The sequence below is a fragment of the Rousettus aegyptiacus genome, unplaced genomic scaffold, assembly GCF_014176215.1.
Source record: "Rousettus aegyptiacus isolate mRouAeg1 unplaced genomic scaffold, mRouAeg1.p scaffold_m13_p_1, whole genome shotgun sequence".
NCBI lineage: Eukaryota > Metazoa > Chordata > Mammalia > Chiroptera > Pteropodidae > Rousettus > Rousettus aegyptiacus.
In genome coordinates this window covers 2,820,353-2,841,571 of record NW_023416284.1, presented here as the reverse complement: position 1 = coordinate 2,841,571, position 21,219 = coordinate 2,820,353, and the positions used below count along the sequence as shown (strand labels likewise).

The window sequence follows — 21,219 nt, the reverse complement described above, 5'->3', positions numbered from 1 at the left end:
ACACGTTCACAGTGACATGTTGTGCTATTGCATACCTATGTAACAGACATTCACCCAATAAATGCATCTGTGAGCCCACATTCAAACCTGTTGCAGGCAAAATCTTATCTAGCAAAAGTTTCAGTAGGATCGAACACCTGGGTACCCCTTTAGAGGTCTCTGCAAGGAGCAAGGCTGCTTGGGGGGCACTGGAGCGGCGGCAAAGTTAGCCTGAGGACCCAGACCCGCGGTCACGCCACAGCCATGCGGAATCCAGCGCCGACACTGTACCCGCTGCTCGAGATTCCCGGCGAGTCGGCAGGAGCCGTCCCACGCCCCGTCACTGGCGGGTGCGCGTGACGCCAGGCCTGAATGCCAAGACACACAACAGACACCAAGACCCTGCCCCCAAGAGCCACGACGAGCCCCACGCACCGCAAGGCTGGCGGCGCCGACCGGCGGGTTCTGAACCCTGACATTTTCTCTACAGGAAAAAATGTCAACATTTCTAGTCACTTTCCAGGAAGCATGTGTCCTCATGGAGCACCTCCTACCGGGCGGGTCAGGAAGGGACAGCTCGAGAGGACCCTGCCGACTGACATGCTCACCCCTGTGGCACCCCGTCCCTCAGGACACAGACCCTCACCCAGATCAGAGTCCACGAGTTGAGTCCCCCCCACGCCATCCAGGTCACGTTGGGGCCACACCCCCCAGGAGGTGCTGGCCTTTGATCGCCGCGAGAGCTCTGCAGGCTGCAAATCAGCTCAAATCCAAGAGCGGGGGTGGGGACGGCCGCCCCGCCTTTCGGGAGACGCCCCGCGCGCTGCCTGAGGACGCAGAGCTCGCGGGAGCCGAGCGGGCACCCAGGCCCTTTGCTCGAAGCGAAGCAGATTCTCGATCAGCACAACGAACCCGGCTGCACGTTTTCCATCGGCCGTTACAAACGCCCGGGGGCGGGCACCGGGGAGAACAGGAGCCTGGACCTCGTCGGGGGACTTGACCTCCGAGGAACCATCAGCGCCCCGTCCTGGGCGCCTGGCCCTCCCACCAGGTCCCCCGCCTTCAGCTCGCGGGTTTAGGGAAACGGAGGGCTCGTTACCTGTAAAACTGGAGCTGTCTTTTGGGGCTCCCATACCGAGTACTGCGGACAGCAATGGAGGAGAGAAAGGAGAGGGAGAAAAGAGAGAGAGTCTACAAACGGATTAACCACAGGGAGGTGCCCGCCGGGAAGCATCGGCGACACCCCGCGGCCCCGCCCCACCCCGCTCGGCTCAGGGCTGGCGGGAGGACGCGCCGGGTACCGAGCGCTCGGCGGCAGCGCCACCCAGTGGCGCGCGGAGGCAGAGGCCTGTTCGTCGGCACGCGGGGGGCCGTCCATGCCTGCCCCGCCCCCGCACGGAGTGGGGCGTGCAGGCGGGAGGTGACCCTGGGGGATGGGCCGTTTTGTTTTAATGCAATACGGTTTAGGATAACAGTTGAAAACCCTCAAACCAAGACATGCCAGCCAGCCCACTCACGGGCAAATCTGCCTGTGACCGTGGGGTTCTTTTTAGGATGCCGAAGGAGGGACACCCCTTTCCTTGTAGTTTCCATGGACACCCATTGTGGCTCAGGCCCTGACAATCATCTAGAAAGGTCCAACCGCTGGAGCGCTGACGGCCCCCTCCAACCTGGGGTTCCACCTGAGCCCCAGCCTTTCCTGACAGTGACAGGGACAGCTATCTGGGTTTTGTGCTCCGGGCGTGGAGCCAGCGGCGCTCACCCTGTGCTTCCTGCTCACCCTCCCTGTGGTTCTGCCTGGGACAGACCCAGACGGGAGGCCAGAGCCGATTTGGAAGCGGCCCCCTGGGAACCAGTGAGCACCTGGCTGACCCCGCCCTTCCCGCGTTTGAAGATGGGCAGACACGGCTTCCCCGGGCCCTGCAAGGCCTTGAGCCTCACTTGGCATCAGGGAGGCAGCCACAGGGTCTCCAGAAGCCTCGATGTGTAAGATGAGAGAAACGGAGGCCCAGAAGGACGCCCCCCCCCCCCCCCCGGGCCTCTGTCGCCTCCAGTGGAACATTGCAGGAGAGGCGAGGACAAGGTGAGAGTCTAGTGCGGGCTCCATCCCACCCGGGAAATCTCGGGTTTTCCTTTGCTGCTTTGGCCTTAGAAGCTTCCGGCCCTTCCCTTGGAGGAAATGCACGTCACTGCACCTCACAGCCCTGCAGGCCTCGCTCTGTCCTTCCCTCCAGGTCAGGGAGGACAGTGGCCTCGGGACCCCTCCTAGAGGAAGCACTGGCCCTGGGGACCCGGGGGGCGGGCGTCACCTGTAGATCATGCCGGGGGAGCCCGTCTGCCGCAGGGAGAGCCGAGCTGGGGAGCCCGTGGTCGATTCCGGATACATGGGGCCGGCCTCACGTGCCTCCACCTGCTCTGTTCTTCACCGAGGGAAGGTTCTGGAGGAAAAGCAGAGGTAGAGGGGAGACGGTTAAGACACTCCACTCAGGTCTGGCCAGGAGGCTCTGTGAGGTGAAGGTCCCATTCAGGGGGCATCTGCACGTCCCTCATCAGACAGACGGACAGACGGACAGACAGACCGACCCTCGGGGGCTCGGATGGGGGTGACGATTGGGTGCAGTGACTGAGGCTCTCCCTCTCCCCCACCCCGGCGCTCCACAGGGACCCTCCGCCTCCCCCTGACTGCCTTTCTGAGGCGCTGGGAGCACTTGCCCCCACCCTGCAGACAGGGGGGTCCTGGAGAGTCTATGGACTCGGACCCCTGGCCTGTCCTCCCCGATCCGAGGAGGTGGCGCCAGCGTCACCCAGGGTCACCCGTGCGGCCTCGCCTCCCCTGACTCCTACTCCAGTCGCTGCAGCTCGCCGGCACTGCTGCTCAGCTTTAAGGAAGCGGCTTGTCACAGGCCCCGTGACCCCCCAGCTCCTGGGACTCGCGCCCTTGTGTGGCCCCTTCCCCTTGGGTCTGCATGAGACCTGGTGACTGCTTCCCACAACAGAACGTGGCACAGGTGACGGGACGTCACTTCCGTGACAGGTGACACAGATCATGCCTCCTGTCTTGCAAGCTGACTCCCTTGCTGGCTCTCAGGAAGCAAGAGCCCCACGTGGCAAGGAACTGAGGGTGGCCTCTGGCCAACAGCCCACAGAGAGGGAACCCCTTAAACCACACGGGGGCTTGGGGGGACCCCTCCCCAGTCGAGCCTTCCATACGAGCCAGCCCGACCAAAACCCTGCCCGCTGCCGGGCGAGGCCCTGAAGCAAAGGACGTGGGCAAGCAGCGCCCCAACTCCCGACCCAGAAACCGGGGCCCGGAAAGCTGTTTCGAGCCTCGAAGTTTGCGGCACTATTTTGGGCACAACAGACCGTGCTGAGCTCCCGACACGCCCTGTTGTCACAGCTGGTCCCAGCCCAGTAAAGGTATATCATCGATCGCCTTCAGAAACACCCAGAACCCCACGTTTCTCGCAATGGTCCCCACCACTCCTCCCTGGCCCAGGCCGCCACCTTCTCTCTCGTAGGGCCCCGGAACAGCTTTCTGATGGGTCTCCTGGCTTCCCCCTTTACCCCCTTATGCTCTACTTTACAGGAGCCAGAAAGAGCCTTCTAGAACATAAATCAGATGATGTCATTGCTCTGCTCAAAACCTTCCAGTGGTTTCCCATTCTACCCAGAGCGAAAGCCCAAATCCCAACAGCCGCCTCCTGCCCCCCTGACCCGCCCATGACCTGCCGGACTTCACCCCCCGCCTCCCCCTCGCTCGCCCCACCCCTTCGCTCCTTGGGGTCCCATGGGCCCGCAGACACTCCAACCTGGGGGCGTTCGCACCTGCTCTTTTCTCCCCTCGAGCTCTCGGACCCCCGAGATCCATCTGAGGGCTCCCTGCCCCCGACCTTTGCCTCTTTCTTCCCAGGTCACCTCACAGAGTCCTTCCTGGACACCTTGCCTTAAACTGCAAACCCCGTCTCCCCTACACTCCCCTTGTCCTTCTCGGCATAACTTTTCTCCCTAGCACTTGTCACCTCCCGATATACCCCGCGCTTCACTTCCTGTCTTGTTGTGATCTGTGTTTCCCTCCCGTGGAGTTGCCGGTTCTTCATCTGCTGTGTGCACGGCTGTGTCTGGCCCACGGCAGACGCTCAGATATTCACTGAATGAATGAATGAACGAATGACTGTAACTTGGCCTGCCGCAGGCTCACCCGCAGAAAGCACAGGGCGGTGGCTGGGCGGCAGGTAGAACGCCCGGGGTAACGGGGGGCTGGGGGGCACTGCCCACACCAGGCTGTCAAACGGGAGGAAAACACCCAAACGTGTTTCTGGAGGCTTCGGACTGCAGCACTGTGAGGCCTCGCTGTTCACGCTCTTCGGGGACAGCCCAGAGCCCCATGGGGCCCCTCTGTGCAACTCTGGGGCCTGGGATTAACCGTGAGACTCAGGAAAAGTGGACCCACGACGCGATTTTAACACGGATGACCGTGTTTATACACGTGCAGCGGGAAAGCACCGGAATAAACCAGATGAACCGTGTGCAAAGTTCTGGGTCAGCACGGGCCAAGGGGAGGCGCCCCGGACCAGACACACGAGTACTCTCTCTCTTTGAGCCTCGGTTTCCTCATCTGCAAAATGGGGGGCCTGGCCTCCGTGACCCTCGAAGGCTCTGTCGGAGCTAAGGACAAACGACTGTATTTTCCTGGGGTGAGTGCACCCGGGGGTGTTCCAGTCGGAGCCGTGAGTCGTCTCCCTCTGTCTCTCCCTGTACGGGAGACGCTCGCACGGGATGAGAAGGATCTGCACCCAGGAGGGAGAGGAAGATGAACACACGACTTTTAAACCTAGAACCCACGAAGGAAGGGCAGACCTAAGACTGTGAATCCGGCCGGAGACACAGATAACAGAAGACACTTTCCGATCGCGCCCGGTCGGGGACAGCTCTGTCACCCGGATGTTCTGAATGACTGAGCTGGCACCTGATTTGCACAGAAGGAGGGTGTGAGGGTACAGGAGATGGAAGTGTTGGTGCCCAGCCCTCGTTTCTCTAGGATCCACGCCCTTGGCCGTGTGACTGCGTCACCTCCTTGAACACGCGCACACACACTCACATGCACGCACACACTCTGGCCAGTGGAGAGTGGGCGGGATGATGATGGCCAGCTCCGGCCTCGGCCAGCTGGGGGACACTCACTCCCCAGTGCGTGATGAAGGCAGACTGCCCTGCGGGCGAGCGGAGGAGCAGGGCCTGGGGCTTTCATCTTCCGGACCCGCCTTTCACGCTGAATTGTAAGTCCGGTGAGTGGCGGGAGCTACGTTTCCGGAAGAGAAGGCTGTGTTTGTCTCTCCACAGCGGACAGATGCCGGGGAACAAAACCCGGGCGGCGGGGACCTTCCTTCCGCGAGCTTTCCCCATCGACGCCAGCGCTCTGAGCGCAGGGGACGCAGCTGTTTCTAAATCGAGGTCTCGCCAGAGCCCCCAGGTGCATCTGCCGTCTTCTCGGGCCGGGTCGATGACGCAAGTCCACCCTCCCTGGGGGACCTAAGGAGGTCCTTCCAGTGCCGGGGAGGGCAGTGAGGCCCAGCCGGCATCCAGGTCTGGCCCTGGGTTCGAGTTCTAACTCTGACCTTATTGGCATATGACCTTGGGCAAATCTCTCAATTGTTTCCAAGTGTGGGTGTCCGCGTCTGTGAAATGACGGTGGGAGCCAATGTGCTGACAGGCGGGGGTGCGGCGAGGGCCAGGGGCTGGGCCGGAGCCTGGCCCTGTGGGCGGGAGGTGCTGGTCCAAAGCCCGAGAGTGCGTCTTGGAAAGCCGCCCATCACAGCTCCGCCCTGAAGCTTTGCACCATGTGCAAAAGGCAGATGAAGTGGCTCCTGCTCAGGCGAGTCCCTGAGCTGGGCTGCTCCCCGGCGCTGGTCTTACCTTCCAGAAGATCACTTCTTGGGGTTCGCGGACTTGCTGTGGCTAATTTTCCCTCGCTGCCTCTCTTTCCTTTGCGCTCGGAAGGCTGCTTGTCTTTCCCACTTTCCCGGGAAAAGGCTAACATCTTGTAGGAGTGACTATCGTACGTAAGTGTGACTCTGTGTCATGGGGGAACCCGTGCCTCTTGGAACCTCTGTGGCTGCATCCAAGGTCGGGGTCATCCTGGAAGCTCAAAGGTTCCTGAAAGCTTGTCACTCAATAGCTAAGGTCTTAAGAACCATAACATGGTATGAATCATCTGTCGACACGTGTCAGGGGTCGGCAGCTTAAACCAATAAGTCTTTTTCAGGTGGTTTTGGAGAGTTGGGATCGGGAACTGACTGGCGGCGGCTCTGGCTCGGGTGTACCCTCAGATTGCAGCCAGGATGTCGGCCGGGGCTGCAGCCTCGTCTGGAGGCTGGACTGGGGCTCAGGGCCTCTCTTCTCCAGTCTTATGCGCATGGCTGCAGGCCGGGGCCTCCGTTCCTGGCCACTGGTCTCTCACGCCAAGGCGGCTGGCTTCCCCCAGGGTGACCAGCCGAGAGAGCGAAGCCGCGACATCTTTTATAACTGAATATGAGAAGTTTTGTTCCATTGGTCGCAGAGATCAACCCTAATACATGAGGGAGGGTGTGAGGACCTGGAGGTGGGGCCACCTGGCTGAGAGGCCACGACTGTGACACCCACAGTCACTCCCTCTCCACGTGCCCTGAGGCCACGGGGACGTCGGCTCCACTGGGGCGGGGGCTTCATCTCTTCGGTTTGCAGGTGGACCGAGGGCCAGGGCAGCCAGACACACAGACGGAGGCTCGTGCGGCCAGGCGTGACCGACATGGGTGATCTTCCCGGAAGCCTCGGGCTCAGGACTCCAGGCCCCGCTCCTCGAACCGGCCTTACTTTGCACGTTGCTCTCGATGGCTGGAAATCCCTCCTGCCGCAGCCCGAAATTACTGCTGCGACTGTCACCGGCCCAGAACCGTAGCCTTCTGCGGGGCCTCGGCTGGCGGCAGCCACAGCGGGGACTGTGCGCCCCAGAGAGACAGGAAGAGGTGCAACCGCGGGAAACCACACGGATCCGGAAGGTGCTTGCATAACACGCCCTTCCTCCTGCCCCCAGAGAGACGGAGCCCACCCCCCTGCTCGGAGCAGGGCGGCGGCACAGGCCGAGTGCCCGGGACAGGGGCGGCTGCCGAACCTGGGTGCGCGTGGGGTATCGGTTCTGCCTGGGGGTCATCTGGGGCAGGGAGCGGGGGGCGCCCCGCTGCTGGAATGCCAACGGCTAGCTTCCCGGCTGCACCTCGGACCTGGCTCAGACTCAGAGGGAAGGGCGTGGACGAGGGCACCAGTGTGACCGGGGTGGGGTCCCAGCCGGAACCGCCGCCCTTTGCCACGGAGAGGCCTGTCTCTCCTCCAAGCTCCCGACGTCTGCGCCAGGGGAGCCTAGCAGCCCGACCTGACACCAAGCAGCGTGGACTTCACGTGGTCAGACGACACCCGAAACCGTGGGCCGCTAAGAATTCCTTTGAAAGGTCACAGACTGAAAATTTCAATCTTTTCAAAGCCACATTCGAAAGCCTGTCGGCTGCCTACGAACACGTGAACCAGACACAGAGCCCAGGTCTGGACTGCGGAGGGGAGCCCCGGTCACAGATATGCCGACGCTGAAAAAAAGGTCACGGCCAAGGAATTCCAGCCTTCCCAAAGCGACGGCTGCAGCCCGCCAGGCCCCAGCCCGTCTCACGGCCCGTGGGCTGGGGGCCTTCCCACAGGGGGCCAAGGCGGAAGCCTCGCCGTGGCTCCCGGCTAGGCTGGGGCTGAGCATAGCCATGGCTGGGGGTCCGTGGGGTCAGCAGCCCGAGGCCCCACATGCTGGGAACAGCCGCCCTCCCTCCCTGAGAGGGAACGGAGACTCAGGCCACGGGGTGGGGGCCTCATCCTTTGGCCGTGGCCCCCCAGCTCCACTCCGGCCCCTGCAACCACCGTGGATGGGTGCCATGCAGGGCCCGCCCCCCGTCGCTGGGTAGAGGGGACCGCAGCGCTTCGCAGGCCGCGTGAGCCGCAGCAGCCTACATGTGCCCTGGCCTCCCTGTAACCGTCCCGGAGCCCAGGCCACTTCCGTCAGTCATTCATTCAGCAAACGTGTCATCATCACTCCTGGCCTCCGCCTCCCGGAGCCACCCTGGTCTGGCACGCCCTGCACCGCACTGACATCCTGCAGGGCCCAGCAGGGAGGCAGGTGGGGGAGGGGAGCGCTCACGAGAGCCACCTGGCTCCTCTGGGTGGGGAGGAAGTCCTCCAGGCACCAGGGAGCTCCCTGCACCCCCCCCACCCCACAGTGCCCCTGGGGCTCAGGGGTCCTCCAGCTGCCCTGCCCCTTGCTCTTGCTGTGCCCTTGGCCCTGCAGGGGGAGGAACGGGGATCCCTCCGTTTTGTTTTTAAGGCAGGGACCCACACTCCTTCCCCTACTACTTTGCAAACGGGGACGGCTAATGCCAGGGGTCCCGGGAGACAGCAGAGGTGCAGGAACCTTTCCAGGAGCTCGAAGGGGCTGCTGAGCAGCTGGCACCCCCCCACCCCCGGTCCCCCACAGTGGGGACAGAGGTGGCCCCACAGAGCGCACGATCTCCGGGCGCCCTGTTGCCCCAGGGATGGAAGCAGAAGCCAGCCGCTCCAGCGGCAGACCCACGTCGCCGGCTGCTGCGCTCTACCTGCCCGCCCAGCGGCCACGGGGCCTGGGGCGCCCGCCGCGCCCCCTCGCAGGAGGGATGCCTGCAGCTGCTCTGCTGACAGGCGGCCTCGCGGGCTTCGCCCGGGGCCAGCAGGGAAGTGGCTGGCCTGGCCGAGCCAGTCTCCGGGGCAGCTGGCCTGGTAACCCTGGATGTCAGGGGAGCTGGGGTGCCGTCCCCTCAAGCACAAAACCCATCTTGGGAAACAGGGTCCCTGAAACACCCCTGGTACCTGCTCCTGGGTCAGAACGGCCAGAGACAAGACCATTCTGGTAGAAGGCGGACGTCTGAGGGCCGACGGGGCCGACCAGGAAGTCGGTGGCAGCGAGTGCCCGAGGGGAGGACGCCCGGCAGGCCGGGCCCCGGAGCCGGGGTGTGGCCTCCAGTCCCAGGCTTGTGGGAGGAGGCCCTGACACCCGGCCCTCGTGCCAGGATGTAGACCCCCGAGGCAGGCTGGGGGCCCCTTCCTCACGGAGGGCGAGGGACAGATCCCACAGCTACCGCTGGCCCTGGTGATGCGGGAGCGCCTGGTTCCTGTCTGGCTCCGTGCCAGGGCTGTCCCCACAGCCCTACGTGGTGCTGCTGCCCCCGCACGCCACTGGCCACGACACTGAGGGTCAGAGGTCAGGCTGGGGTTGCAGCCCGGCGCTGGCTGACTCCAAAGCTGTGTGCTGAGCCGGACGCTGCCGACGCCCCCGAGTGGACGGGGAGCCCAGGCGGGCGCTGCCTCGCCCGAGCCCCATCCCCAGGCCCGGCAGTGGGGACACAGCAGGCGCCCCTGGACCCCGTGGGGGGGGCGGGGCGTGGGAGGACAGGTGCGGGGGACGCCCTTGCTGGGCAGGTCGGCTTGTTCCTCTGCGGCTTCTCCCTGCTCCGCCCTCCCTTTGCAGGGCACCTGGGGCAGACTCGGCGGGAACACTCTGCGCCCCACACCTGTGACAGGGCTCTGTGGGGAGTCAGTCAGCATCAGCCAGTCGGATGGGGGGCGGAGTGCCGCTGTGGGTCCCCGACGGGGCGATAGGGGAGAAGGGGGAAAGAGGGGAGAAGCCAACAGTTTGGGGTGCTCGCTAAGAGTTCCTGACTGACTGAAGAGAGCAGAGGCGTGGAGAGGCACCAGGAGGGAGAAGAGAGAAGGCAGAGGAGCGGAGGAGACCGGGAGGGACGGTGGGGTCCCCCACGGCTGAGCCCCAGCCCTCCCCACCGCTGACCCGCGCCGGCGAGAGCACTCATGCAGACGAGGAAATCAAGGTCTGCGGAGGAGTGCTCGGACTCGGCTCTCCCCAGGGCCCCGCGGCCCCTCCCGGCAGGGTGGGGGCGGAGCCGGCCGGTCTGGCTCCGGAGGAGGCGTTTCCCCCACCCTACGCCAGCCCCCGCCCCCTGCCTTGGAGGTCCCCGCGGCTTGACTCAGGACAGGCACCCCCCGCCGCACGCCAGTAAGAGAGGGACAGTTTCCGTGACCCCGTGTGTCCTGGGATGCAGACCGAATTCCCGCCGCCACAGATTTCCCAGGGGCCGGTAACGAACGGGCATTTCAGACCAAGCCCAGCTGCCTGCAGCATCGGCCTCGGTGAACCGGGGCCTCGGTGAACCGGTGAACCGGCCCGCAGCCGCAGCTTCCGCCCGGCTCCTCCACGCTAATCGCAGGCCTCCAGGTATCCGCCAGTCGTCTTAAAAGTTACCTTGGACCAGGAGAGCAACGACTGCTCACGCCGGGTGGCCATGCTGGAGACAAACGCCTCACCGGGCGACAGGCGGCACCCTCCTGCCTCCCTGCGCCCGGCCCCAGGTCCCAGCGGGGCGGACAGAGGCGCCGGAGCTGCTGACTGGCCCGCGGCCACCCCGAGCTCGCTCCCCTCCGGCACCATCCTCCAGCCTGGGACTGCCCCTCAGCAGAGTCCTCCTGGCGGGTGGGGCGCCCAGGAAAGTTTTGCTCCCCCGATGGAGACTGGAGACGGACAGACTTCTGGTACCTTCCCCCTCACGGAGGAGGCTGCTGACCCCGTTCTGGCTTCATTTCAGCAGCGAGAGCGATACTGGGGGGTCAGGAGGAGGAGCGCGAAGGCCCGGGGCGGGGTGACCCAGTGCAGCGAGTAGGCTCGTAGCGTCCCCCCGACTGAGCCGCAGACAAGACGGTGTGCGGGCCGGTTCTGGAACCGCGGAAGATGCCCTGCTGCTGAGCGTGGCCCTCACAGTGGTTCCGGACGTTGCTGCGACGTGAGCGGCAGGCCCGGAACGAATCTGCCGTGACGTAACCCGCGTGCCTTCGGGCGCGTCCCTCGTGTGCAGCAAGAGCGCTGGGCTCACGTGTCCCGGGCTCCCCGGCCCGAGGAGCAGAGCGGGGCCAGGGGCCCGACTCCGGCTCCTTCCGCAAGGTCCCCGCACTGAGGGGTCCTCGTGGGGTCCCCACCCAGGGGAGCTGGGCAGGTCGAGCCCCCGGGGACAGCCGAGGTCACAGAAAGGTCCTCACGTTGGTGTGAAATCAGCTGCCCGTGACTCCCAGCAGGGGCATCTGAGGGCGCCTGGCTCTCCCGCGGGAGTCACCGACACCGCTTCTTCCGAAGCTTCCCGCAAGGTCCCCGGCTTAACGACCAAGTGTGACGTGGGCCGACGTCACGCAACACGCGTCACGTGGCTGTCGCACGGGCCCTATGCAACCCTGAAGGCGGCCGGGGGCTGGTGCGGGGCGCCGGCTCGGCACGGGCACTCGGTCAGAGCCGCCCTCAGGTGGCCTCTCTCTGCAGCGAGACCCGCGTCGCCTCCTCCCCGGCGCTCCGGTTTGCCCTCGAGGGGCCCCGGCCTCCCCCTCGCTCCAGGACGCGGCTGAGCGAACCCCGAGGGCCTCGGACCCCGTCCAGCCGTGGCGTTCGCATGGCTCCCAGCGAAGAACAGTTCTCACGTCAAGTGTTTGGGAGAAAAACGAATGAGCGAAGACGACGCAGGATCTAAGCGCCGTGTCTCCACGCGGCGTCACGGGCACGGAGGCTCGCGCGCCCGTCCCGCCCGCTCGGGCCGCCGTAACCACATGCCGCCGGCCTTTCGACGGCAGGCAGGGCAGGGCCTCTCGCGGCTCTGGGGGCTGGAGGTCCACGGCCAGGGAGCCGGCAGGGCGGGCGTCCGGCGAGCGGCCAGCCGCCGTCTCATTAGGTTCTCGCGCGGTGGGCAGCGAGCGCCGCTTCCTCCGGGTTCTTCCTCTCACGAGGTGCCAGTCCTCATGGGACCCACCCTCGCGACCTCATCTAACCCTAGTCACTGCCCCGAGGCCACACCCCCTAATGCCAGCCACTGGGAATCAGGGTTTCAACCCGGGAACTTGGGGGGACACACGCTCGGGGCACGACACGCGCCGACTGCCTTCGGGCGACAGGGCACAGCCGAGGACCCGTGACAGAGGCTGACGCCCACGCTCCGGGCCTCTGCGGAAGGCTTGCTGCGCCCTGCTCTGGGACAACGCGGCCTGTCCCCGCGCCTCGTAGAAGGCCACCTCCTTCCTGGAGCGACGGGCCTCAGACGCCGAACCTCCCGCAGGCACTTCGCATGCACGCTGTAGGGCCACCCACCGCCCTGCCCCCGCCCCCGCCCGTCCTCCCGGCTCACGCCTGGGACTGTACCTGTCACCCCACGAAGCACTCGGCACCGCCCTCAGCACCCCACGAAGCACTCGGCACCGCCCTCCAAGACACTCCTGGTTTCCGGGGTTTTGGGGGGATTTTGGGGGGTTCAGTGACTTTCGAGCCAGCCCTGGGATTCTGAGCTCTTGTCTCATGGCAGCACAGCCTGCCCCCAGGGACTGGACACGCTAATCCACCTTAACAACCGGCACCAGAAGGCAGAGCCGGCTCGGCGGCCACATGATCGAAGCATCTGCCCACCTCTGCTCGAAACCTCAGTACGGCGGGGCGCGGTGGACGCTGGTGCCTGGAGGGGCCGCGCGCCACCGTCCGGCGGGATTTACCGTTGGTGCCACCGCCGCGGCCCATGAACCCCACGCCAGTCGCATCGTGTGGGAGGCCTCCCGGAGCCTTCACACAAACGCAAACCTCCGAGGTTAAAAAGCTTCCTGAAACTTTTTTCTGGTAGACACGTGCCCGATGACATGTGTACATGTTACGAGCATTTAAGACAAGCCACGTAAAAACACCTAATCGAATTCAGGACTTGGCTCTGTGGTCTGTGTCCCCTCTCCTGAAGGCCTTGCGCCACCAGAGGGGGTGGACCCGTTGCCACACCCTGAAGTTTAAAACGGCTCCACCATGACTCACGGAAGCCGGGAGGAGAGTGGGGTGAGGGCTTGAACGATGATGTCCCCGAGAAGGAGCCCCGAGAAGGAGCCCCTCCTGGCCCTGCGGGGTCCCGCCTGCTCCTCCCCCTGAGCTGTCCGGGGCGCGGAGCAAGCAGGGCGGCAGCAGGTGGGCCCGGGGGGCCCCGCCCGGCCCCGGGCGTTGGTAGGGGGCCCCCTTTACCCTGACAGTCGCGGTCATCGCGGGTGCCACCGCGTACGCCTCCCTCTCAGGGAGGCTAATCGTGTGACTCAACGTCCCTGCCGAGAAGATGTTCCTTACATGAGAAAATCCCAATTATTACAGACTTAAAAAAAATAAAACCAAAAACCAAAAAGCAGTATCTCTGAAGCCCCAAATCAACACCAGCACGCGGAAGGAAATGCCAAACAAAAAGCCCCATCGTCAGCTGCCTTTAGGTGGGCGGCGGACGGGGAACCCGCCCACGACGGACACATCCGTGGCAGGGGGCCGCACACTGTGCCAGAAGGGGCCACAAGGTCGGTGTCGTAGGCTTCACGGGCCAGTAGGGCTGTCAGGACTCCGACTCGGGTGAGCGGAAGGGCACGGCTGTGTGCCGATAAAACTTTATTCACAAAAACAGGTCGGGGCGGATTTGGCCCTCGGGCCATAGTTTGCAGACCTCGGATCTGTGACATTGAAAAAAACTGGGCGACACCCATCTCTGGAATTAAGACAGAGGTGCAGTCCACAGCGCTGAAGCTCCGCTCTGCAGGGTGCTGGGCCCCGTCCTTGGTGGGGCGTTCGGTGTCAGGAAGGGGTGCCCCCAGGTCAGGATGACCCCCGCGTTGCCTGTTGGCTGAGCCCCTGGCCCCGCGGCTGGGCGGGGGGCGTCGGGGCGCCGGGGAGGAGGCGCAGAGGCCCTGATCCTCATTAACCCGCTTTCCCTTGCTGCTTAATTCTGATTCATCTTCGGATCGCAGGCCTGATTAAGCCGTTCCTGAGTAAACACCAAAGCCGCCCTCCCAGCCGCCCTCCGCGACGCTGCTTGCCGGGGACAGCTGGCCGGGGGACGAGGCTGCTGCCTCTGATGCCGGACTATTTTTGGTTCCTGTTTTTGCCTCGTTTATTTTTGATTTGCGTTGCTCATACAGACTGCACGCTCTCTTTCTCGCTCCTGCAATGACGGGAAAGAAGCGTAGCGTCTTTAAACCCTGTTCGTGCTGCCTTGGGATCGGTGCGGAGGAGCCAGGGCACCTGCAGGGCGCCGTTCCAGGTGCGGCCGCTGGCCTCTCTGCCCCGCCGCCTGCAGCCTCTGCTGTAAACACGGCCGGACAGAGATGCCAGGCTTCACTCTCCTGCCCCTGGTGACCCGTCCAGCCCTGGGAAAAAGGCCGGGCCTCCGGGGTCCCGCCCTAGCGCTGGGCTTTCAGTGGCTGGGGGTCCAGAGACATCTGAGTGTCCGCCTAGCGCTGTGGCTGGAGGAGGTGCAGGGACCCACCCACCCGAGCAGCAGCCCCAGGCCAGGCCCTGGGCGGGCACCAGGCAAGGCTGCTGGTGACGGGGCGGCGTGTGCGAGGCCCTGGGGCCTGGTTTTCCCGTGCATCCACTCGCCCGAGCCTTGCCCCAGACGCCGGGAGGTCAGAGCTATTTGTCGCTAACCGCGGAGGACAGCTGAGGAAACGAGGCTCGGTGTGTTTGACTTGGCTTGACCACGTCACCCAGTAAGTGGCAGTCCTTGGAGTCCGTCCCCTGAACCACGGCCCTCTGCTGGCACCGGCAGAGAAAAAGCAACGAAGGCCTCCTCCCCAGTGGCTGGACTCATCTCCGCGTTCCCAGACCCCAGTGACCGGGCCAGGGGGCCAAGGCAGGAGCAGGGGGCTCGTTGGGAGACCTCGCGATGCTCCAGGTGCTAGCCGGGGTGCCCTGGGCCAGGGTGAAGCACCCGCGGCTGGTGGAGCTGGGAGGGTGAGAACAGTCGGCTGGTGGGCGGGCGTGGGGTGTTAAGGGAAGATGGGGTGCAGGGCGACCCCCGGGGTTCTGAAGAAGAGCTGTCAGTTCCTGAGGTGGAGAATGGTGGGTGCAGCGGCAGGGGGCGTCCGGGAGCCGGGCGGTGTCTGTCCTGGGAAGTGCCCTTTGGACACTGGGTGCAGCTGGTGCGGCCCTCCTCCGGCTCCTTGCCAGTGCCCAGCTGGAATAGTTCCCCTCCTCCCGCAGGTGCGGTCCCTCTGCCCGGGACACTCTTCCTTTGCGTCGCTCATCAAACATCGCCTCTCCAGAAGGGCTCCGGGAGCGCTCGCTCCGGCGTCCTGTCCAGCGGGTCAGCATGTGCGTCTCCTGCGGGGCGGCCGCCTCCACCTGTGGCGGCTGTTCACCTGGCTGTCCCCCCGCCGGACGGCAAGCCCCAGGGGGCGGCAGCTGGGACTCCCGTTCCCTGCAGGCCCCCTCGTGCCCAGGCGGGGCCTCTGTGGACGCGCAGAGGCTGTCACGGTGCCCTGGGCTGGGCAGGTGGCACGTCCCCTCCGGTGAACCCAGGCTGCAGTGGGGCAGAGCAGGCGGCGGGGGCAGAGCGGGGCCTTCGGCCGCTGCTCCGGCAGCCTCAACGGCCTCCGCCACGGGCTTCGGGTCGGAGCGCGCAGCCCGCACTGGCTCACGTGGGCGCCTCGGGCTGCGGCTCAGCCCCGCGGCCTCCCCAGGCCGGGAGTGCCCGGCCCGGACGACGCCTGTTCACGAAGCACGCACGGAAGCAGGCGCCGCTCGGCACGGCACGCGTGTGCCGGCGCACGGACACACGCAGACGTCCGCACGTCCGCCCCCTCACCTCCGACTCCACGCCGCCACGCCGCCACCGCCACCGCCGCCGCCGCCGCCGCCGCCACGTGTCCCTGCCGTCATCTGCACCTCTGCCTCCAGCACTCCCACCCCCTTGACCTCTGCCTCCGCCACCGCCTCCGCCTCCGCCCGGGCCTGGCCCCGCCCCCGAGCGCCCCCACTTTCCGCGTTCTGCTCTTGGTGCCTCCCCCCTGAGCGACCCCCGGGACGATTCTTCGGCCCCTGGGGGCATCGCAGAGCGTCAGTTCCCACCTCCGTACCTGAGCCCCAGAGCGGCACCTGCGGCCCCCTCCTCTGCCCCCAGCTCCAGCTTGAGACCTGGCTGCCTGGTGGCTCCCTCGCCCAAGTACCGCCAGAACATCCCCTCCTCTGCCCATCTCCGCTGCCGGCCTCCGGTGGCCCGCCTGTCACCAGAGCGCCACTGCTGTCTTTCAGCCGCAGGCCTACCAGGTCATGCCCGTCTCCACAGGCCTCCGTGGCCGCCCAGGGCCTCCCGCATCAGGTCCGAGCGCCTCGGCCCGGCCCGCTGACCCCTTCGCAGCTGGCCCCGTCCACTTTCCGGCCTCCTCTCGCCTCTCCCGCCCTCCCGTGCGGCCGACATCCGGCATGCCTGCCTGCCTCGTGTGCCCGCGCTCCTGCACCCCTGGCCGCGCCCTGCTCCTGCTGTTCCTTGGGGGGCTGCTGCACCTCCCCGCCCCTGGAGTCGCGGCCCCTTTCCCAGGCCAGGATGGATCATCCCACACTGCTCCCGGTGGTTCCCCCGGGGATGGGTGACGGCGGCAGGGGCTGGCGCCTCCCATTTCTGACACTCCGTCACGTCACGGCATCTTCTAAACAAGCTGCCCGATGTCACCTGACTCCAAGAGGCCAAGAGCGGGGGCAGGTCTGCGGGACTCAGAGCCAGCACCCTGGAAATGCAGCCTTGTCCACGACTCAGGCCTCCGCGATGGTTTCTGCAGACGCTCCCTACACTGCCTGGTTTCAATCTTCAACACGTGAGGGCCAGCTCAGCCCGTGGGCACCCCATCCTCAATAACACTAGGGGGTACACGGGGCTGATGCCCCCAGGCTTCCCACCTCTTATATTCACCTGAGCAGGGATGAGGAGGGACCCCTGAACTCTGCCCTGCCCACCAGGCATTGCCCCTGCGACCTGGGGGTGGGGTGCGGATGACCGGAGGGGGAGAGGCGGGCGGCAGGCTCCCCAGTTCCCAGAAAACAAGCCGAGAGCTCATCCTGGATCCGCTAAGGCACGGACTTCAAAGTCTGCGCCCTGGTCACACCTGAGATGGTCCTTGACTCTGACAGCTATCTACCTACTGTTCCAGTTACCCTGGAATTATGACAAATTATGCTGGGTCTTTATTGCAGGGATAGCGAGTTTTGTTTCAAAATAAACTTATTTTAAAAAAAGTTTAACCCATGAAAAGAACAACGCAAACTCAGAGGCAGGACTGGTAGTATGCACATCTGACCCACATCCAGGATGAAAGGCCAGTGACGGAAGTGTAGGATTGCGAGAGAGAGAGAGAGAGAGAGAGAGAGAGAGAGAGAGAGCGCGCACGCGAGCAGAGCACAGCGCGTGCCCCGCAACCCGAAGGCCAAGCCCCGGGGGAAGGCTCAGAGACCCCGCTGCGGAAGGAACCCCAGGGGAAGAGTGAATTCCAGGTCACCGCGGGGTCTTTTCCCTTCCAACTAACTTTACGGCCCTTTTTGTGAGAGCGCACCGGACTTCCTCCCCTTTCAGGAAGTTTGTGGAGAACACCTAGGGAGAGACCGGCATCTCTGCAGGACGGCCTGCTCCTCGGGCCCGGGTGAGTCCTCACGGGGCGTCTACGCAGGGCTGTGCAACCGAAGGGGTGTGCGTGTATGCCCGTGCGCGCTCACACGCACAGGCCTGCTCTGCCCATCAGCCAAGCGGGCTGCGGCTCACGCGTGTGCCCAGGCCGAAGCCGAGGAAAGGCCTCTTCTCGCTCAGGCTGATCCTCCGCCCGGGGCTGGGACCACAGCCTCACCACGACCTCACCACAGCCTCACCACGGTCCCAGGCCCCTGCTGCTCTGAAAAGCAGATGCTCGGCGGGGGTCAAGGGGTAAAGACCAAGGGCCCTGAACCCCACAGGGGGTGCAATGTGGCCAGGATTTTGAGAACCAGCAATGCCGTCGGGCGACCCTGGACCTTGTCTCCAGAAGTGACCGCCCAGCTAGGGCATGTTCTAAACACTGACCCAGGGAGCGTGGCCCACACTTCCGGGGGCGCAGGGGTGGGCCGGTGTCCACCTCCCCGGGGACCGAGTGCACCCGGGGGCGCGTTTGCTTTCTGGCCTGGACAGCTCTTACTGCAGCATGCCCAGGGGGACAGGCAGGCTGCCTCAGAGCCTCCTTGGGGACCCAGGCCACGATCAGGGCCACAGGCATCTCCCCGGCGGGCGGCCCAGGGCCTGAGTCCCCAGTGGGCAGCCGCTCCTTGGTGGCCGGGGAGGGGGAGGTTACACCACTGGGAGACAACGGCGCGTCCGAGTGTGCGAGTGCACGTGTGCGTGCGCGCGTGGGCAGCATGGAGTGCCCGGGGCCTCATGCCCCCTCCCCCAGCCCCAGCTCCCTTTCCCAATCCGTTGCTGGTCTTTTCACACCAAGAGCATCTCTCTCCCATTCCGGGGTCGGAAATGGCTGATCTTGCCCTTCAGAGAGGCTCAGAAAGACAATGAGCAGTGGAAGGACAGCCGCCTGCCCCCGGTGCTGGCCCTCTCAGACGGGCCACTGTCCGGGGGACGGGGCTTCTCTGCAGGACAGGGGCCTGGAGGGCACTTCCCTCAGGAAGCCCACGCCCCGCCCTTCACGCCGAGTGGAAAGCCGCCCCCAGGGGTTGCTCCCCATAGGTGCCAGTGAGGGGGATCTGCTGAGGCCGCCTCCTGGCCCCCCACACTCACCCGCAACATGGGGGTGGCCCTGCAAGCCCAGAGGACTCCAGGCAGCACCTGCAGGACGCACTGAACCGAGGGTGCCCTGTGGCTCCGTCACCACCGCCATCACCGCCACCGCCACCACCGCCACCGCTGCCGCCACCATCACCATCATCACCAAGACCGCCGCCGCCACCACCACCAACACCACCCCCATCGCCAACAACACCGCCACCACCATCACCATCATCATCAAGACCGCCGCCGCCACTGCCATCACCGCCACCGCCACCGCCGCCGCCACCACCGCCGCTGCCACCGCCACCAACACTGCCACCGCCACCATCACCGCCACCACCGCCGCCACCAACACCACCACCAACACTGCCACCACCGCCACCCCCGCCGCCACCACCGCCACCGCCGCCACCACGGCTGCAGTGGCAGTGACTTGGGGACCTGGCTGGAGTGGCGGACAGGGAACCTCTGCACCAACCTCTGAGCTGGAGCACCGGTAGGCGCGGGGCCACAGGGGACGAGGTCCCTGTTCCCATTCCCCATCCCCCTTCTCCTGGGACTCGGGGCAGTGGAAGGAGCCTTAGCGAAGCAGTATGTGGGGGCCCGGCTCCCCCCACTCCTTGGGGGGGATCCACGATAGAAAGGGAAAAGGAAGTGCTGCCTCTCCTCTCACAGCCAGACTGCAATCTTTCAAATGGAGTCAAAGTAGGAAAAACACAGAGTTCGGGGGGTGGGGTGGGGAGAAAGTGGGCGACTCGTGTCTGCGATGACTGCGTTGCCTGACTCAGCAGAGGGGAGCAGCTGGCCCGGGGGGAAGCGGAGCCGGCCCCAGCTCCGTGGACGGATGGGCAGATGGACTGACGGACAGATGAGGGATGGAGGGAGAGGCTCCGAGCTGCCTCCTCGGCCTCCTGGGTAGGGGGTGCGCTTTAACCACTCGCCCCTCAGACTGGACGGAGGGAGGCCAGCACTCTGCCGTTTCCCAGATGGGCCATGTCAGAAGTCTCTCTAAACAAAGCGGCCCGTCCCCTGGACGCTCGGCCTATCCTTGGGTGTGGTTGGGGTCTCTCCCTCCCTGGAGCCCTGGATGAGTCCACAGGGGGCTGTGGGGGCGGCATTCGGGGACCAGGGGTGGTGGGGGGCGGCATTTGGTCACCAGGAGGTGCGGCCTGCTTGGGGAGGGGCGGGTGTCCCCATCTCCAAGCTGGTGAGAGTTCCTGCAGCAGCAGCAGAGGGGCGGGATGGGCGCCACCTCCTCCTGGCCAGCTCTGCACAGGGACGCTCTGGCCATCACGTCCAGCCAGGGCCCCTCCCCTGTGTGTAGCACAGTGCCTGGCATGGTGTAAGGCTGGCCGTCCCAGCTGACCCCGAGACCCCACACCGATTCTACACGGCGGGCGCTGGAGCCCTGGGTAGCACTACAGGTGGATTTCAGGGCCCTCGGAAGAAGTCGGGGGGACAGGCCCCGGTTCCGTCTGCAGAGTAGAACCGGCAGCCTGGCAGGACGTTCGCCAGGCAGCATGTCTGATAGACCGGCGGCTCCGAGCCCTAGCACAGACCCGCCCTCCCGGAGAGACACAGGCTGGCATCCTGAAAAGCAGGTGAACCTGGGCCTCCCGTCCATCCCCAGAGGGACCTGCTTGCCCTGTCACCCCTCGGGTGAGCTCCTGCAAGAGGCGGTGGACCTGGGCTCCTCATAGTTCCCCTGGGCTGCTGAGCCCACCGCTGAGCCAGAAGTCATCCTGGATTAGGGTGGGCCCTAAACCAACGACGGGTGTCCTTAGAAGAGGTAGGAAGAGACACACAGGCAAAAGCAATGTGACAACAGAGGCGGAGATCAGAGTGACGTGACATGCCGAGGACCGCCAAGGACCGTGGGCAAACACCAGAGCTGGGAGAGGCCGGTGACAGCCCTTCAGGAGGAGCCCACCTGACCGCACCTGGGTTTTGGACCTCAGACCCATGAGAGAATCAATATGGCTATTCTGAGCCGCCCCACTTGTGAGAATTTGTTCTGGAAGTCTAGGAGACACACACCCGCCTAACCTCATAAACCTCCAACCTCAGCAGGTGGTACAGGGTGCAGAGAAGTGACCTTCTCTTGGGGGGAGCGACCCTTTGTCGGGGGCCTGGGCCCGGTGTCTCCAGCCCCAGCTCCGTTCCACACCCTAGAGGATGGGGGACTTGGCGGGGGGGCGGGGGAGGGAATGTCTTGAGCTTTCTGCGTAAGCGTCAGTGACCTGGCTCCTGGGGCTCCCTGGATCTCTGGGGGACTGTAAAGATAAACAACAAATGGTTTCAAAGAGGCGTCGGCCCCGGCCCCACGTGGCAGCCGTGAACGATTCGTACTTCCCCAGTGCCAGATGGCTTTGCGCCGCATCCATCGAGGGCCCGCCGAATTAGGAGCTGTGCGGGAGAAAGCCACTGGGCACCGTGCCTTTGCAGTCACGCAATTAACAGAAAAGTGTGATTTTAAATGGGCATGCCCCTTGCTGCTTCTGGGGTCCGTGGCACAACCTTCCGGTAATACAGCCCCCCGAGGGCACGGGGAGCAGGGAGAGGAAGGCCCCAG

General features: G+C 65.0%; 1 protein-coding gene across 4 annotated transcripts in view; it reads right to left on the bottom strand.

Annotated features, from left to right (window-relative positions):
- Positions 1 to 21,219, bottom strand: part of KCNAB2 (potassium voltage-gated channel subfamily A regulatory beta subunit 2) — a 73,672-nt gene that overhangs the window by 43,211 nt on the left and 9,242 nt on the right. The window contains exons 1-3 of one of the 4 annotated variants that reach the window (XM_016165325.2): positions 8,890 to 9,092; positions 2,289 to 2,417; positions 1,079 to 1,120 (exon numbers count right to left, since the gene is read on the bottom strand). In XM_016165325.2, coding sequence (XP_016020811.1) covers positions 1,079 to 1,120; positions 2,289 to 2,365 — 119 coding nt within the window. In that variant the 5' untranslated portion in view covers positions 2,366 to 2,417; positions 8,890 to 9,092. Of the gene's footprint in view, positions 1 to 1,078; positions 1,121 to 2,288; positions 2,418 to 8,889; positions 9,093 to 21,219 lie in introns of those variants that run through there. The other 3 variants (XM_016165324.2, XM_036228051.1, XM_016165328.2) reach the window with 3 other exon arrangements.